Genomic DNA, 17371 nt, shown 5'->3' with positions numbered 1-17371 from the left:
ATGATAGTTTTAGAATAGGCACATTCATAGAGACACAAAGTAGATTAGTGGTTGTGCGGGGCTATGGGAGTTGGGAGAAAATGGTGAGTGACTGCTCATGGGTATTCGATTTCTTTTTGAGGTGATGAAAGTGTTCTCAAATTGATTGGGTGGTGGTTGCACAGCTGTGGTAATGGTTGCACATATACTAAAATCCATTGGGTTGTACACTTTAGATGGATGAATTGTGTGGTATGTGAATTATACCTCAATAAAGCTATTAAAAATACAATCACTAGGGAACTAGATAAAAATATAGAGGCCAGGCCCCACCTTACTCCACAAGCGCAGGCCTCTGTATTGATTAGTTCTCCAGGTGGTTCTGGGAACCACTATTTTAGACCATGGGCCAGGTGGTAAATAGTGTATTTTAGGCTTTGTGAGCTCTAAAGTCTCTGTCACACCTACTGAATATGCTGTTGGAGTGTGAAAGCAGTCATAGACAATCGATAAATGAGTGAAAGTGGTTGTGTTCTGATAAAACTTTCATTTACAAAAACTGGTGGCTGGTTGGCTTTGGCAGGCAAGCTATAGCTTGCCAACCATTGCTTGTATGACCAGTCTCTTACCTGACACATGACTTCTTGGATGAAACGTCATTCAGCTTCTGGAATACCTGTGGAAGAGGGGATTATCATTATTACATTTTTACACAGAAATGGAATAAAATCATTTATTGTGACAAACAGGCTTAAACCTTTAATAATATTACCTAAGCCCAGATATAGTTTTATCTTAACTGTTTTGCTCATACTCAAATAAACTTTAGTTCCATTGATCAAGAAACAAGTTACTCTGTTCATACCACTTACAACTGTGTCTCATCCCACAGAGAATCTCTTGGCTTTTATTTCCTGAAGATTGTCTGTGAACGTTTTAAGTCATCAGAAAATATTGGAAAAGCTTTACTGTTCCACATTGACATACTTTTTCAGAGGAAGGAAGAACTGCTTGCCAAGGACAAGATTGAAGAAATCATTATAGGTCAGTAGGATTTCTATAGGTATTTTAGAAAGGTGTTAATATGCATGTAATTCTAAGATAGATATCAAAACAGTAGCAAAATTCTCAGGTCAACAGATTTTTTTCCTTTTTCTCACTCCCTTCTTTTTTTCTCTAATAACCTTTAACTGTAACACCTCACCTATCCATATTCCACTTGTTTGGCAAGCTAGAATGAGAAACTAAGCAAAAATAACAACATCAACAAAAACAGACAAACCTCTGAGCTTTAAAACTCATTTGTAGTGGGAAATTGTGATGTTTAGAAGCCCAATTTCATGTTACCAGTGTGATCTCAAATTAGCTGTGTACCTTCAGGCAAGTCAATAATCTCTGGATCCTGGTTTTTTCCAACTGAAATGAAGTTTGTGAGCTACATTCGTGGTTTTAAACTTCTTTTTACATCATTTTATGGTGTAATCTTATATGAACCCTGCCTCAAATAAAATACACTGGAGCTGCTCTGGTTAAAGCAGAGATGTAGAGCCACATGTTAGCATTCTCCTCACCCCCACTTTTCTGTACAGCCCTATATCCTGAAGAGCACAGATAGTATGATCCGTTTCTTAGAAAATTCTTGCCCCAATGTATTCTTCCAACTCTATGCATGTATAGAGATATAACTGGAATGATAGTCACTAAGTGTTAACACTGGGATTTATTCTGAGAGATGGCATTTTAGGTGATGTGTTGTTCTCTTTGTATTTTACCAGACGGCTTGAATTTTTATAAGCATGTGCCATGTTTTTATAAAAACAAAGTTATAGATATTTTTTGAAAGGAAATCTTTTGACTAGATAATCTCTAAGACCCTTTTGAACTTTAGAGTCCGTGAACCATATTTTACTGATGCCACCCTCCCTGCAGACCCTCACTAAGAATCCAGTTATTTTTAGACCCAATTTTAATAAGCTTGGTCATCTGGTTTTCCAAACCTTATCATCTTAATGGTAGCATATTACAAAGAATGAATGGGTCTACAGGGAAATGTACAGCTAACCTGACCGTGAGGTAAGGAAAAAAACTACAAATTTTATAAAAGTTTCAAATATTTAAAAAAATATGTAATAATCTGTACTATACTCTATAATAATTCCCAAAGGCGTCACTGTGATATATTAATAGTACAATAAAACATAATAATTGTTAGTGTTGTTGGCCTTGAATGGTCAAGCAAAGGTTAAATTGTGCTTCAGAAAACTAGAAGGTACGTTTGGAAAAGCATAATTCATAAAACATTTTTAGAAAAATTATGAAATTAATAAAATGATTTAGATTTTTTAAAATAAACAATGTTTTGCTTAGTGAAAGTAAACTGTCAGCTAACTAGAAAACTTGGTTATCCGGCATCACTAATTCTCTGAAGATTACAGTTAACCAGAGTTTTATTGTGATAGCTGATTATACATTTATGCTCTCAAAGTATTATAATAATTTAAGTAGATACCTTAAGTAGCTTTTTACTCACATGTGGATATTTTTAAAATTTTTATTAAATGTGTTGGGTTGACATTGGTTAGTCTAATTGCATAGGTTTCAAGTGTACACTTCTGTAATACATCATCTGTAAATTGCATGTGAGTATTTTTAACTAAGTCATGGAGCAAACTACATCTGCTGTCTGGGTGTGGGGGTCAGAGACTCTCTGTTTTAATAAGGACTTTTGTGGAAATTGATAGTGCCAAAGGGGTGAAAGAGAAGTGGGTATAGAATTCTATTATTGTTTTACACTTCACCTTAATGTGTGCCAATATATTTGAACCTTGTAAATGTCTGGACCAAAAACAATCAGGCACAAGTTACAATTTAAAGAAATAAAGTTTATGCGTAAACATGGTCTTAAAGTATTTTACAAAGGCTTTAAGGTATAATTGGCCTTTCTTGTGAACTTGATCTGATCTAGTTAGTACATAATAATATAAGCACTTCTGTTTAATGATTGCTAGCATTGCTGCCTGTTCATTCACAATAACATTAAGGCACCAGATGATGACCAAATTTGGGACGCGGAAAGTATGTTAAAGGGAGACTAGGCTGGAAAACTATCACAGAGTGATGCGTGAATTACTGTGATTCTACCAAACTCTGTGTTGTATAATCAATTTTGCTACCAAACCTACAAATGATGACGAAAACCTGTCTGAAAGTGATTGTGTTTGTAGCTATTACTTAAAGATTATGGGTTCTGAATGTAGTTAGCTCTTTTTATTTAATGTAATAGATCTTGATTCTTGCTTTAAGATTGTTTTTTTTTTTTTTTTTTTTCAGGTCACCAAACAGGAAGACAACTGACAATACAAGCATTAGGCTATTTACATGACATTCTGTGGGAAAAAGCTGCCAGAAGTTTTGAGGTTTGGGAATAATCTCTTCATTCTTTATATTCTTTATCCACTCCAACAAATAAAATAATGTGTTCACTATAAAAACCATAGAGCATCAAATACTTTAATAATAATCACTCTTTGTTTGGGTACCATTTACTCATTAAATATTTATAATGTAGAGTGTTAATGGGCATTGGACAAGAGTTTATTTTAAAATACTATGATGGGATTCATTCCCATTGGGAACTTACAGTATAGGGAAATGATATAACTGATATAAGGATGTAGAGAAGTAATTTATTTTAACATGAGGAATGAGAAACTCATAGGGGTTTTATGCCCTTTAAATATTGTGTTGTGAAGCACAGGATTTTTAGGGCAGTGAAAATACTTTGAATAATACTGCAGTGATGTACATTTGTCTAAACCCGTAGAATATACAACACCAGGTGTGAAACCTAGTGTAACTATGGACTTTGGGTGATTATGTGTCAATGTAGGTTCACCAGTTGTGACAAATGTGCTGCTCTGGTGGAGGATTTGGATGATGGGAGGGGGGAAGAGGGTACGCACATAGCAGATCTCTGTACATCCTCTCAATTTTGCTGAGAACCTAAAACTGCTCTTAAAAAACCTTTAAGAAGTTGTGGTACAATGTGATATATAGATATTGTGTCACAGAATTGTACACCTGAAACCTATGTAACTTTACTAACCACTGTCACCCCAATAAACTTTAATTTAAAATAATTAATAAATGAAAATAAAAGTAAGTTGCAGACATCAAAAAAAAGAAGTGATGGTTCAATAAAAAGTGTGTGTGGGGAAGTAGTAATATTTTTTCTCTTTACAAAATAATCCAGGTTTACTGCAGAAACATTTGAAACTACAGATAAGCTTTTAAAAGTACAGGTAACCCCCGTATAACATGGCACTTCTATAACACGGTTTCACTCTAACACGGTTTGAGAATTAGAGAAATCCCCGAAAAACACAGAACATAGTAAAAGCTTAGTAGTGATGACGAAGAAAACATTATTTAATACATATTAATATGTTACACTTTTGGTGAAAATTGCTTTAATAAAGATATTTCTCTTAACTATAAAAACATAATAGTATGTTTAAAATTTTTTTGGAACCTAACCCCCTTTTTGGGGGCTTAGTTCTTTGTTTCGTATAACATGGATTCGAATAACATGGCATTTTTTAGGAACCTAAGAACCATGTTATATGGGGGGTACCTGTATAGACATGCCTACTCTAATCACTCATAAAATTTTGGTATATTTCCTTCTAATTTTTGTGCGTTTGTGTGAAAACATGGGATATATTGTTTAAAAAAGTTACAATAGACTTCCCTTTTAACCAAGATATAACAGACCACATTCATGTCCTTGCCTGAACACCCCCCCCCAAAAAAAACCACAATAAAACAAAAGACAAAATACATTGAAAATGCTTTTTGAGACTGGATATCAGACAACAGAGAGTGATCTCTGGGAGATAGGAAATAAACAAGTTGAGCACCGCATTTGTGCAGCTTAGTGCCTTGAGTTTCCAGGCTGCAGTATAGGAAGAACTGAAGTGGATCCTAGCAGGCTTTCAAATCTGAGGAGATGGAGCTGAGCGTCTGAGGAGATCAAGGCAGCTAGAGTCCATAGCACAGAATAGCAGAGAGGAGAGCACAACACAGAAAGAACATGCCAGTGGTCAGAGAGTCCTCCTCCAGTGTTGAACAGAGTACTGACCAGGGCAATATGGAATGAAAATGTCGGAAGCCAGGGGAATAACCATCTGAAACTATTAGACATAACAGTCCCTGGGGCTCACACAGTTCTGGGCATAGAGCCTGTCCATACCAGCCAGACTAGAAAACCTCTAATTCGTGGGGCATTGGGTAGAGAACTGAGAAAAGTCTCGTCTCAGTAGTGAGAAATAATTCATCCTACACACTGAAGTTCTACTCTCTTAGGAAAATTCAATTATACAATTCAGTATTATCAAGTATAGTCACCATGTTATACACTAGATCCTCAGGCATTCTTCATTTTACAACAGAAAATTTGTACCCTTCACCAACCTCTCCCTAACGCCTGGCAACCACCATTCTACTCTTTATTTCTATGAGTTAGACTCTTTTCTTTAGATTCCACACTTAATGATACCATGCAGTATTTGTCTTTGTCTAGCTTATTTCACTTAGCATTATGTCTTCCAGGTTCGTTCAAGCTGTTGCAAATGGCAGGTTTTCCCTCTTATATAGCTGAACAATATGCCATTATATATATATATATCATGTTTTCTTTATGCATCCATCAGTAAACAGAGACTTAGGTTGTTTCCATACCTTGGCTACTGTGAATAATGCTGCAGTGAACATGGGAATACAGACATCTCTCTATTCCATTCCCATTCCCATTCCCATTTCCTTGGATGTGTACCCAGAAGTGGGATTGCTGGCTCATATGGTAGTTCTAGTTTTAATTTCTTGAGAAACCTCCATATTGTTTTCCATAAGTGTCCATAGCAGTTTGCATTCCCTCCAATGGCATACAAGGTTTCCCTTTTTGCCACATCCTCACTAGCATTTGTTATGTCTTGTCTTTTTAGATGATAGCCATTCTGACTGGGGTGAGGTGGTATCTCATTGTGGTTTTGATTTGCATTTCTCTGATGATCAGTGATGTTGAGCACCTTTTGGTGTTCCTGTCAGCCATTTGTATGTTGTCTATTGAGATCCTCTGCCTCTTTTTTTTTTTTTTTTTTTTTTGCTATTGTGTTGCAGTTGTTCCTTGGGATATCAACCCCCTATTGAATATGTGGTTTGCAAATATTTTTCTCCCATACCGTAGGTTGTCTTTTAATTTTGTTAATGGTTTCTGTGAGATTCCTAATATGAAGGAAGAAATGATAATTAAATGTACTTAGAACTCAACTAGTGAGGTTGTTGTGTTTTAGTTGCCTGAAAAAGAAAACAAAACCATTTTTTGTTTCTAGGGGTGACTTGGAAAAAATGGGGTTAAATGTAGAGATATATGTGTGATTGTATTATTTCTTTTTAAACTTCAGGTACAAAATTACGCTGATGCCCTAATCTGGTACTGTTATTCTCTGAGAGTTTATGAATGTGACCAAAGGGATCTGAACTTGGCCAAGCTGAAGAGGAACATAGCTTCCTGTTACCTGCGTTTGAAGCAAGTTGATAAGGTATTTTGATTCATCTATTTTCTCCCCCTTCTTCTGCCTCCCCACCCCCCACTCCATTTCAAGCCGTTGTTTCTCAGTCTAGTTGTGTAGGACACAGCTCCCTGGCCCATGCTGGTATTATGAGCCTTGTGGTCCCCCTGGCTGAGGCAGTCAGTCGCTGGTTGGCTGCTCACGGCAGCTCACGCTGGCCACCGGCCGCTCATGGCAGCACACAGCAGCCCACGGGAGCCCAGCTCCAGGGAGAGCTGTTGTTCACAATCTTAGCTGTAGAGGGTGCAGCTCACTGGCCCATGTGGGAATCAAACTGGTGACCTCGGCGTTAGGAGCACGGTGCTCCAAACACCTGAGCCACCAGGCTGGCCCTATCTATTTTTTTAATACATTTTTTATTTTTCAATTACAGTTGGCATACAATATTACATTACTTTCAGGTGTACGACATAGTGATTAGACATCTGTATAACTTAGGAAGTGATCACCCCATTTACCTCCTCCACCATCTTGACCAAAGCCTCTGAAGGGTTGAAATTTTAAACAGGGTGGCCAGGGAAGAACTCAGTAAGGTGTTTTTTTAGTAGAGACCTGAGAAAATGGGGGATCTGGCTATGTGGATATCTGACAAAAAAAATAAAAGCATTCTATACAGAGGAAATAGCAAGTGCAAAGGTAGGACTATACATGGGTTATTTGAGGAACAGCACAAATACTAGTGTGACTGGAGCAGAGGGAATATTAGGGAAAGTAGGAGATGTTTTCAGGGAAGTAGTGGAAACAGATTGTGTAAGAAAGACATATTATAGTTTAGTGTAAAGATTTATGTTACTAACTCCAAGTGAGATGGGGAGCCATTGGGGGGCTTGGGGCAGGGGAGTGACATGATCTGACTTGTATTTTAATAACGTCACTCTGGCCTCTGTGTTGAATAGACTGTGGTGGGCGCTACAGTGGAAACAGGGAGACGAGTTAGGTGGCCATTGCAATAATCCCGGCAACAGCCAATGGTGTCATGGACCAGCGTGGAAGAAGTGTGGATGCTGAGACGTGGTCAGATTCTGGAGAGATTATAAAAGTAAATCTGGTAGAATTCTCTGATATACCAGATGTAGGATAGGAAAGAAAGAAGACATGAGGATGACTTTTGCATCTATGATTCTGTAAACTGCTCTTAACGAAGATCACTAGCGACCTTTAAATGATTAAGTCTAATGATCTTTCCTCAGTCCTCCTTGCCCTTTGATCTCTCTAGCACAAAACAGTATAACTGTCAACCGCTTCTTACCTCTGGAAACTTTGTCTTTGGGTTCCATGACATCTTCTCTTAATCCTATTGCTCTGCCTATTCCTTTTCTATTTCTGCTACTGGCTATTCTCTTTTCACCAAATAAATGTTGGATGAGGGCAGGTACTATTTTTATCATGTTTACCATTTTATCCCTAATACTCACAACCATGCTTGACACATGGTAAGTGTTCAGTAAAAATTTGTTGAGTGAATTTATTCTCTGTTCCCTTCTTTTCTATCTTTTGTACATGCTCCCCTCAGTAATACATCCACGGTTTTCTTAGCTTCGATTCTTCATTCCTGAATCTGTATCTCTAGCCCTGATTTCTCTCATTGCCCACATTCACTCCTCTACTGTCTTTGAGTATATATCCAGCTATTGAAGACTGAAATCTTAGATTCATGGATTCCTTCTTTTCCCCCTATATTCAATCGTGTGCCAAAGTCTGGTCAATTCTACCTCTGCAATATTTTTACCAGCTATCTCCTCTTCCATCTTCACCTCACTACCCTAGTCCAAGCCCTCATTAACTCTAAGACTATTGGAATAATCTTCTGATTGTCTCTTTCTCAGTAATGTTTGCTGGTTCCCTGTAAGTAAAGACCAAATTCCTTACTACTTAATGTCCTCCATAATCTTTAAATAAAACAATCCTATTTTATTTCCTTTACATGTGTCCTGTTTGACTTCAACTGGAGTACCTGCTATTTTCTAACCATGATCTATGCTTTTCTACCTCTCTGCCTTTTCCTATGCTTCTCCATTGCAAATTACCTCTTCCCTGCATCCCTACCTTATAAAATTCTGTTTTCAAAATCTAGCTCTTAATGACAGTCTTAGCTTCCTAAGGAAATTTCTGAGACTTGCTCTTCCTCTAAGACTTTGTAACACTGCTGTTTATACCTAGGCACTTATGTTCTGCCTCGTATTCTAGTTATTTGTATACGTGCCTAGCTCCCTATTAGATTACCACCTCCTTGAGGACAGGAACCGTGTCTTTATTTTCCCTGAAACCTAATGCAAAGCCTAATGCATAGTAAACACTCATTACTTTAAGAAATAGTTATAGAGACTCAATAAATACCTGTCAGCCCATTTCCTCTGACATATAACTTCCATTTGTTCATGCTATTTCTGTCCTTGCTACTGTGAATAACTGGAAATTAAAAGTGATAAAGATCTGTGCGTGCCCTCGATTATCAGATCTGAATGAGAGTATATTGTTTAAAAATTTACCCCATTATTCTTTTCTCTAGTTTAGTTCCTTTTTCTTTGAGAAGAGGGAAACATATTTCATTTTATTTTGCTTTAAAATTAAATATTGAATCATATTTGGGCAAGTCTAAGCAGTTGAATAATATATTGCTCTAAACTCTCAGTAGATCATGTTACAGATTCATTTATCCATTTGGCAACATTGTTTTGAGATAATGCATCAAATATAGGTAATTTCTTTGTTCTTTTCTAAGGTGCATACATGTAAATTTTCAATTGCAGTTATCCGTTGAGGATCCCCTGTATGTTATATGAGACGGTATTAAACTACGTAGTTTCATAGACGTAAACTCTGCCTTTGAGGGAGGTCATAGTACCTTAAGTCCAGTACCCTAATTTTATTATATTATTTTGAGGATTTTTAAATGTTTGGTTTGTGCAGGTCATAGGCTTGAAAGGACAGACCTAGTATGGGGAAAATGAACTTGGGTTCTAAGTAGAGAAGCAATTCATCACAACTTGATATAATGGGATTTTGCTGTAAATCATAATAAAAACCTTAACTTTGTTAAGAGATGGGTAATAGATTGTTTTTGTGATAGTCTGTGTAAGTTCATGGTAATGTACAATTGAGTATCCTGTAACTGAGTACGGAAATCCCGTCCTCAGCTTGCAACTGTAGTTTAGGTCCACGAGTGTCATTAGTACTGCTGTAGATTGGTAAGACCAAAGCACAACCCCAAAGGCCAATATGGGAATAAGACTGACAGCAGCCACAAGATGAGGCTATTTATAGAATAGTTATATGACCTAAAGTGAGAACAACCATGTCTCATGTGCTGGCTTTATAGCTGTTCTGTTTACTATGTGAAGTTCTAAAAAGCTTGCCTTTCCATTACAGAACTGAGAATGAACTTGTGATCAACAGAAGTAAACTAGTAATGTTCACTAGATGGCACTGTGGCCTCTGTTTGTGCTCTAACAGCTTGTCATTGATTTTGAAGTGATCTTGTGATGCTTCGGCAGGTACAGGCTTTGCCACAAATGTATCTGTACAGAGGGATGTAAAGAAACTTAGCACTTAAGTAAACATGAGATGAAGGTCAGTAGTGGCTCATTCTTGATACAGCTATACAGTAAAAATACCATAATTGAGGTTTCAGTTCAACAAATATTTGTGGAATGCCTAATCTGTGCCTGGTAGTATAGAATAAGGAGAAGACACGATTCTTTCTATAGATAAGCTTAAAATATTATTGTGGAAACAGGATTTACAAGTATGAAATAATTAGAAAGTAATAAAAGTGTACAGTCAAATAGCAAATTGTATGGTATACTCCATATCAATTTAGAATAAAAATATGTAGATGAGGATTCATGAATATGGACTGAATGTTCATATGACCTGAAACTAAAAAGAGTAACCAATACGTTAGAAGACAGAGTCAAATCTGAAGGGACCTCACTGGGTGAAATGATGAGTTCATTCTAACAAGATGAAGACAAACCTGGAACAACAAACATCCTGTACCCAAAACCAACTAGACACGAACAGAGTAGATGAAATGTAGCTTAACAACAGCAATTGTGAAACATTTGGGGTTGTTAGTTGACTGTAGACTCAACATAAGCCAATAATGCTGAGGAAGTTCATTCAATTACGTTGCGTCAATAGAAATAGAATATATAAAAGAAGACCGGTAATCACCTTGTGTTCTGCTCTAGTTACAGCATATCTGAAATATTGTGTTGGACTGGGGGGCAACACTTTTGAAAGAGGATATTGACAAACCCTAATGTGCCAAGGGGGAGGGAGGCACTCAGGATGGTGACAGCACTCAAAACCATTTTATTTGGAGGATAGCTCAAGGAGACATGGATGTTAAACTTGCAAAATGGAACATTTAGGAGGAACATGATAGCTTCCTCCTAATAACTGAATGGCTGTCAAGGAATAAAAGAATTAAGTTTATTTCATGCATGTTTTTATGGGCGAGAACTAACTACAAGGAGTGAGATTTCAGGTCATCATAAGGAAACTCTGTCTAATGATTAGACCTGTTCAAAAACTGAAATGGATTTTCTTAAGATACAGTGAATTTCTTCTCCCTGAAGGTATTTAAGCAGAGGCTGAATGAGTTCTTGGTGTGAATGGTATAGAGGAGATTCAAGCATCAGAAGAGTTTTTGGACTAAGAGAACTTTGAGGTCTCTTCCAACCATATTGTCCTAAAATGTCAGTATAATCTGATAAAATCTGTAACAGGCAAACACTTTGTGTAGTTTGTAAATTCTTAGATCATTGAATTTTAGAACTAAAGGGACTCTTAGAAATCATTAATTCCTTTTAAAAATCAAATTTGTTGAAGTATAATTTATATAAAAAAGTACTCATTTTAAGTATGCATTTAGATGATTTTGACAAATATATACCCCAGAGCACCCACTAGCCCAATCTAGATATAGAATACTTTCATCACCCCAAAAGATTTCCTGTGCTCCTTCCCAGTCAGTTCCCATCTCCAGTCCTAGCCCCAGGCAATGACTGGTATGCTTTCTATCACTATCAATTAGATTTATCTTGCCTAGAATTTCATATAAATGGAATCAGACAGTATGTACTTTTTTGGGGTCTGGCTAATTCAATTAGCTAAGGAGAGTCTTTCAATACTAGTGCTAGAACAACATGATATCTATATGGGAAAAATGAACCTTGATGTCTCTCCCTCATCCTCTCTTCTCCCTCTCTTTCTCCCTCTCCCTCTCCCTCTCCCCCCCCCCCCTTTCTCATGCACACACACACATTAACTCAAAATGGATCATAGGCCTAAACACAAAAGCTAAAGCTATAAAGTTTCTAGAATAAATTATAGCAGAAAAATTTACCATCTTGGTGCAGGCAAAGATTTCTTAGCACACAATAAATGTAAACCATAGAAATACAATAAATTTAACTTTATTAAAATGAAACCCATGGCATACTTGCTAGAATCGTTAACATTAAAAAGGATTGAAAGTACCATATGTTGACAAGGATGTGGATGAATTGGCACTGTCATACACTGCTGGCAAGAACGTAAAATGGCACCACTCCTTTGGAAAACAGCATGATGGTTTCTTATAAACTTAGAAATACACTTACCATAAGACCTAGCAATTCCACTTCTAGATATTTCCCCAAGAGAAATTAAAACAAATATTCATACAAAGACTTCTACCTTGAATGTTCATAGTAGCTTTATTCATAATAGCCTCAAACTGGAAACAACCAAATGACCATCAACAGATGAATAGATAAACAAATTGTGGTGTATCCATACAAGGGAATAGTACTCAAGAATAAAAAGGAATAATTTATTGACATATGCAAGAACATGAGTGATTCTCTAAACATTAAGTTGTACGTCAACTTCGTTGTTTTTCAGAACCTTCGGTCTACTCTGAAGTCCTTTAGAGTTCCACGTAAATTGTAAAATCACCTTGTTAATTACTACAAAAATGTCTGGTGGGATTTTTATTAGGGCTGCATTGAATCTATAGGTCAATTTCAGGGCAGTTAACATCTTAACAATATCGTGTTCCATTCCATTAACACAACATAGCTCTGTGTTTAGGTCTTCTTTAATTTCTCTCATCGATGTTTGAAGTTTTGAGCATAAAAATGTTGCACATATTTTGTTAACTTCATCCCAAAGAATTTATGTTTTTGACAATATTGCAAAAGATCTCACTTTGTTAATTTCAATTTCCAATTGGTCATTGCTAGTATACAGAAATACAATCGATTCTTTTAAATTGTGGGAAAATTTACCATCTTAACAGTTTTTATGTGTACAGTTCAGTGGCATTAAGTACATACACAGTATGGTGCAACCCTGCCACCATCCATCTCCATAACTCTTTTCATCTGGCAAAACGGAAACTCTGTGCCCATTAAACAGTAGCTCAGCACTTCCCCCAAGCCCCAGCCCCTGGCAACCAGTGTTCCTGTTTCTCTCCATCCTGATGAACACTTGTTGTTTCTAGTTTTTTTATTATAGCCATCCTAATGGCTGTGAAGTGGTCTCTGGGGGTTTTGATTTGCATTTCCCTGATGAGTAATGATGTTGAACATCTTTTCACGTGCTCATTTGCCATTTGGGTATCTTCTTTGGAGAAATGTCAAGTTCTTTTGCCCATTTTTAAAATTGGGTTGTTTATTTTTCAGTAGTTGAGTTATAGGAGTTCTTCATATATTCTGGACATTAACCCATTATTAATATATGATTGGCAGATACTTTTTCCCATTTTGTGGATTGTCTTTTCCATTTTTTGGTAGTGTTCTTTGAAGCACAAACACTTGCCTGTACTTTTGGTGTCACATCCCCCCAAAAAAAAATCACTACCAAATCTTGTGTTATGCAGACTTTCCCCTATGTTTTCTTCTAAGACTCTTACAATTTTAGCTTTTACATGTAGTTTTTAGATCCATTTTGAGTTAAGTTTTGTATATGATACAAGATAAAGATCCAACTTCATTCTTTTCATGTGGATGTCCTGTTTCCCCAACATCATTTCTTGAAAAGACTGTCCTTTTTCCATTGAATGGTATTGGAACCCTAGTCGAAAACCATTTGACCATGTATGTGAGGTTTATTTCTGAGCTTTTGATTCTATTTCATTGGCTCATATGTCTGTGCTTAATGCCTAACGTGGTAGCACACTCTTTTGATCACTGTAACTTTGTAGCAAGTTTTGAAGTGTGAGTGAGTCTTCCAACTTTGTTCTTCTTTTCCAACATTGTTTTTGACTACTCAGAGTCCCTTGAGATTACATACGAATTTTAGGATGGGTTTTTTTTTTCTTTTTAAATTTCTACCAAAAATCACCATTGGGATTTTCATAAGGATTGCATTGAATCTGTAGATCACTTTGTTTATCTTTGTTTCTTTACAAAATGCTTATCTTTTATTGTGGTAAAATATATATTATCTTCATTTCTCCTTAACTTTAAAGTTTTTCCTCTTTTTGCCTTCTGTTCTCTTATGGTATTATTGGCTATATTTATTCTTATGTTTCTTCTTGTTAGCCTTCATTTCTGAGGTGCTTTATATCTTCTATCTCTAATTTTTCCTGAGCTCTGGCTACTCATTTCTACTACAGTGGAAATTATTTACTGTGACTATTCTTATAATGGTTGTCCTAAAAGGATAGACTCCTTACTTACTGGCTTGATTTCTGGTGCTGTTAGGTAGAATGTTCTCTGTGTCAGACCCATTTGGTCTATAGTGTTAATCAAGTTCACTATTTCTTTATTAATTTTCTGTCTGGATTATATAAAACTAATTAGTTTTATCTAAATCCATGGCTTGAGGTCTTTTGGCCTCCCATATAATGTAATTTGGGGCTGTAAATTCATGCGAGAGTCTGTTTGTGTAATCCCTAAGGGATTGGGTCTCTCCACCCTGTTTTGCTGCATTCTTCTTACAACCAAGGTAACTTTTTTGCAGTCCCTGATGATGTCTGCAGGAGTGGGTTTACTTCTGGTTTGCCCTTAGCCTAAGAGTGTGACCCTTTGGGCCTTGATGTCTGTTTCCCTGGCCTAATAAGGTCCATTAAAACTAAAAATAATACTTGCCTAGATTTACTAAAGCCCACGGGGGGAAAAATGGCTTTAATTCTCTGATTACTTCTCTGAGAATTCACTTTTTCTTAGATTTTGCTTGGTAATTACTTTGCATGTATTTTCAGTGGCCTGTGGGATTTTAAAAATGTTGGCTATAATGTTGGTAAAGTTGATGAGGGAACATGTGTTATTAAAAGTTATGTTTCATAGAGGATTTTTTATGATATGAAAAAATACTTGTGAATATTTATGGAGATTATTGTGTGCGTGTGTGTGTGTATGAATGCAAGTTACATGTATGGTATATTCTTAACTATATAAAACAATATTTAGAAAAAAAAACCAGAAGGAAATTTAAAAAAAAATGTTATCCAACATGTTTGTTTTCAGTAGGAGAGTTGGTCTGACATATATAATGCACCCTATTTTCAGAAGTAGAACTCATTGTCTCTTTAGCATTTTAACAGAACAGTTCTATAAAGACTTTTCTTAGATTCATGTCTTTTCGAGCATCGCTCAGCCATTGTGACTATGTTAATAATATTAGTAAAATACAGTAAGGTCTTCCTTAAAGCTTTTATAAAAGAGACCAAATATTTTTTTTTCAGGCTAAAGAAGCACTGGCAGAAGCTGAACAATATGATCCTGCAAATGTTTTCACTCAATTTTATTCATTCAAGATTGCAATTATAGACGGCAACTCTGACAGAGGTATAAATGTTATTTATGAGTTACATTTGACTGTTAACACAAATAATAAATAATCCTCTTTGACCATAATAGAAATACAATAACGTTTATATATATGTGTGTGTGTGTTTATATATATACATATATATGTGTTTATATATATGTATATATGTGTGTGTGTGTGTGTGTGTGTATATATATATATATATATATATATATATATATATATATATATATATAGTGCCAAATAAATGTATACACATTTTAAGACAGGAAAACTGTGTTAAAATTGTAATACTCAATATATACCAATAACAAAAGATGAATACAAGTCACGTGTGACTTCTGCAATGACAAGAGGTGCGCTAAGTGGTTCCCATCAGCGTCCAGACACTTCTGATTACGGCAAACTACTGCTTGAGCAATGCTGACCAAAGTGTCCACTTGTATGCAGTTTTTGGCACCCCCCGATATATATATAAAGTGTAGCTATGTAATAAATTTTAAATCATGCACTGTGAGTCCTTCAACTTTGTTCTTCTCTTTCAAATTGTTTTGGCTATTCTAAGTCCTTTGTATATCCCTATGAAATTTAAAATCAGTTTTTCAGTTTCTGCAAAGGTGAATATTAATTAAGAATACATTGAATCTATAGATTGGTTTGGAGAGAATTGTCGTCTTCCAATCCATGACCAAATTATATACCTCCACTTATTTAAATTTTTAATTACTCTTAGAGATCTCTTCTTTCAGTGCACAGGTCTTACGCATCATTTTTCAGATTTCTCCCTAAGTAGACCATGTTTTATGCTGTTTTAAATGGCACTATGAAAAAAATCAGTTTTAGATTCCTACTACTAATATGTAGAAATAGAAATGATTTTTTAAAAAACTTTTATTTATTTTAAGTGTGTTTTTCTAGGACCCATCAGCTCCAAGTCAAGTAATTGTTTCAATCTAGTTGTGGAGGGCGCAGCTCACAGTGGCCCATGTGGGGATCGAACTGGCGACCCCGGTGCAATGAGCACCGCACTCTAACCAACTGACCTAACCAGCCACACTTGAAATTATTTTTGTATATTGATCTTATATTGTACAAATTTGCTAAATTTACTTATTAGTTCCAGTAGCTTTCTTGTACATAACCGTCAGATTTTCTATTTAGATAATCGTGTTGTCTGCAAATAAAGACAATTTTACTTCTTCCGTCCAGTCTGGGTGCAGTTTATTATTTTTTGTTTTATTGTATTTGTTAGTGTCTCCTATACAGTGTTGAGTAAGTTTGACAAAGCATACATTCTTGGCTTTTTCCTGATTCTAGAGGGAAAACATTTAGTCTTTAACTATTAAATATGAAGGTTTTTTTTTTAATTGGGGAATATTGGGGAACAGTGTCTCTCCAGGGCCCATCAGCTCCAAGTCAAGTTGTTGTCCTTTAATCTAGTTGTGGAGGGTGCAGCTCACTGGCCCATGTGAGAATCAAACTGGCAACCCTGTTGTTCAGAGCTTGTGTTCTAACCAACTGAGCCATCTGGCCACCCCTAAATATGAGGTTTTTCATAGATATCTTTTATCAGATTGAGGAAGTTCTTTTCTGTTTCCAGTTCCTGGGAGTTTTCTTTGTTTGTTTGGTTGTTTTTTCTTTTTTAATCGGGAATGGGTGTTGAATTTGGTCATATGGTTTTTCTGCATCTATTTAAATGGTCAGTTTTTGTTTGTTTATTTGCTTTTTAGTTTGCTAATATGATCAATTACATTGATTTTCAACTGTTAAACCACCACTGCATTCCTGGGATAAGCTCCACGTGCTCATGATGTACTCCCCTTTCTATATAATGTTAGATTTGATTTGCTAATAGTTTAAGAACACTTGTACCTGTGCCAATGAGTGATATTGGTCTGTAGTTTTGTTTTCCTGTAATGTTTTTGGTTTTGCCATCAGGGTAATGCTGACTTCATAGAATGAGTTGGAAAATACCCTCCTTTTCAGTTTTCTAGAAG

At 36.0% G+C, this 17371-nt stretch overlaps 1 protein-coding gene across 1 annotated transcript in view; it reads left to right on the top strand.

Annotated features, from left to right (window-relative positions):
• The window catches only part of TEX11 (testis expressed 11), a 139749-nt gene that overhangs the window by 67195 nt on the left and 55183 nt on the right, over positions 1–17371 (top strand). Inside the window, exons 13-16 of the mRNA XM_019747905.3 lie at positions 872–1023; positions 3310–3395; positions 6441–6578; positions 15289–15391. Of these exons, the coding sequence (XP_019603464.3) occupies positions 872–1023; positions 3310–3395; positions 6441–6578; positions 15289–15391 (479 nt within the window). The remainder of the gene's footprint in view (positions 1–871; positions 1024–3309; positions 3396–6440; positions 6579–15288; positions 15392–17371) is intronic.

This window comes from Rhinolophus sinicus, chromosome 18 (assembly GCF_057876585.1).
Source record: "Rhinolophus sinicus isolate RSI-liver-muscle chromosome 18, RSI-T2T, whole genome shotgun sequence".
Taxonomy (NCBI): domain Eukaryota; kingdom Metazoa; phylum Chordata; class Mammalia; order Chiroptera; family Rhinolophidae; genus Rhinolophus; species Rhinolophus sinicus.
The sequence above is the reverse complement of the archived record's forward strand: the minus strand, read 5'-3'. Positions and strand labels throughout refer to the sequence as shown.